This window comes from Microtus pennsylvanicus, chromosome 1 (assembly GCF_037038515.1).
Source record: "Microtus pennsylvanicus isolate mMicPen1 chromosome 1, mMicPen1.hap1, whole genome shotgun sequence".
NCBI classification, from domain to species: domain Eukaryota; kingdom Metazoa; phylum Chordata; class Mammalia; order Rodentia; family Cricetidae; genus Microtus; species Microtus pennsylvanicus.
The window spans coordinates 133,984,063-133,986,324 of NC_134579.1; the positions used below are offsets into that span (position 1 = coordinate 133,984,063).

At 55.2% G+C, this 2,262-nt stretch overlaps 1 protein-coding gene across 1 annotated transcript; it reads left to right on the plus strand.

Annotated features, from left to right (window-relative positions):
* Positions 1 to 371: 371 nt before the first annotated feature.
* On the plus strand, positions 372 to 1,682 carry LOC142841228 (free fatty acid receptor 1-like). The gene has a single exon (XM_075958048.1). The coding sequence runs from the start codon at positions 372 to 374 to the stop codon at positions 1,272 to 1,274; it is 903 nt and encodes a 300-aa protein (XP_075814163.1). The 3' UTR covers positions 1,275 to 1,682.
* Positions 1,683 to 2,262: the final 580 nt, after the last annotated feature.

A 2,262-nucleotide genomic window follows, 5' to 3' on the forward strand; every position in this document is an offset into this window, starting at 1 on the left:
ACATGCATTCAGCCTGGTTCTGACCTCTTTCTGCTCCTCTCCTCCCAGAGTTTATGAGAAAAGAAGTCACCTTAGCTCTGGAACCTTCTATCTTTTCCTATTACACCGAATCATTATTTTCCCCTTAAGAGACGGTACTGTGGAGGACAGCTGGGGACTGAGAGGACTCCTCGATTCTGCTTGGGGCTGTGACTCTCCAGCCCCCATTTCCTCTTGTGGTCCTTGACATCATCAATGGCGTTGGGACTGACTTCTGGTGCTCTGGGAAGTAGGGACACCAGTGTGAGGTTCAAGAATCTTCTTTCCTCTGCTGATGAACTGAGAACAGTAAGCAGGAGCAACAGAGGCCAGCACCCATCGCACTGTGCTCCATGGCCCTGCCCCCACAGCTCTCCTTTGTCCTCTATGTGTCTGCTTTTGCTCTGGGCTTCCCGCTGAATTTGTTGGCCATCCGAGGTGCAGTGGCCCACGCAAGACTGCGTCTCACCCCCAGCCTGGTCTATGCGCTCCACCTGAGCTGCTCTGATCTCCTCCTGGCCATCACTTTACCCCTGAAGGCTGTGGAGGCCCTGGCTTCTGGGGCCTGGCCACTGCCACTCCCCCTCTGCCCTGTCTTTGTCGTGGCCCACTTTGCTCCACTCTATGCGGGTGGAGGCTTCCTGGCAGCTCTCAGTGCTGGCCGCTACCTGGGGGCTGCCTTCCCCTTCGGGTACCAAGCTATTCAGAGGCCCCGCTATTCCTGGGGTGTTTGTGTGGCTATATGGGCCCTTGTCCTCTGCCACCTGGGCCTGGTCTTTGGCTTGGAGGCTCCTGGAGGCTGGCTGAACAACGCCACCGGTTCTCTGGGAATTAACATAGCCGTGAATGGTTCCCCGGTCTGCCTGGAAGCCTGGGATCCCAACTCGGCCCGCCCTGCCCGCCTCAGTTTCTCCATCCTGCTCTTCTTTCTGCCCTTGGTCATCACTGCCTTCTGTTACGTGGGCTGCCTCCGGGCCCTGGTCCACTCAGGCCTGAGCCACAAGCGGAAGCTCAGGGCAGCTTGGGTGGCTGGGGGAGCTCTTCTCACGCTGCTGCTCTGCTTGGGGCCCTACAATGCCTCCAATGTGGCTAGTTTCATAAACCCAGACTTAGGAGGCTCCTGGAGGAAGTTGGGGCTCATCACAGGGGCCTGGAGTGTGGTGCTCAACCCACTGGTCACCGGCTACTTGGGAAAAGGTCCTGGCCGGGGGACAGTCCGTATTTCAAGGACTCACGGAGGAACAATTCAGAAGTAGCATCCACCTCTGGGGGCAAGGGCCATTGCGTATAATTGAATATGTCTGCCATGCCCCTAAGGAGCATCCGGGTCTAAAGCCATCACAGAAACCACTCATGGGAAGGGCCGCACCTGGAGAGAACAGTGTCCTTGTACAAAGAAGAGAGTGAAGGTCAAGAACTGGGGGCCAGTATACCTGCCTGATACATCCCAGCTTGCCTCCTACTGCTTCTGACACTTATGTCCTAACCACCTGCTCGCCTAGGCTGTGCGCAGCCCCGCACTCCTGGAGGTGAGGAAGAGGCTTGCTTCTGCTCAGGAGCATCACCACCATCCTGATCTGATTTTGGAGTATTTCTCTGAAATAACTTCTGAGGGAAGAGCATTTTCATTTCTGAAGGAGACAGCATCATGATCCTGCCATCCTTTTTTGGAACCACTAGAGGGCAGCGTTCAAGTTGACGGCGGAAAGCAGGCTGGAGAGTTGCAGGGGTTTTGTGGACTGACCTGCATGCAGCTTCAAACTGTGTCTCGTCTTTCCAGTTGTCTCATTTCATCCTCCTACAACCCTCCCGAGAAGAGTAGCCTCACCCCTGTGTGTGTGTGTGTGTGTGTGTGTGTGTGTGTGTGTGTGTGTGTGAGAGAGAGAGAGAGAGAGAGAGAGAGAGAGAGAGAGAGAGAGAGAGAGAGAGAGAGAGAGCTTTGCACCTGCTAGGCTAAATGCTCTATGGTTGAGCTATGTCCCCAGGTACCCCCTTTCCCTTATGTTTTAACAGTAGGCGTGGTAGTAGCCAGGTTGGGCTTGAACTCCTGGACTCAAGTGATTCCCCTGCCTCAGCCTCCAGAGAAGGTAAGGCTGTTGGCACAGGCTACAGTTGCCCAGCTCACACAAGCTGTTGATCCAGCCAGGTGTCTGTTGTCCAAAGGACAGGTTGCACAGACACAATGGCAACAGAGGGAGCCAAAAGCAATGAGAGTCTGTGGCCTGTTTGCTCTATCAGCCCTGG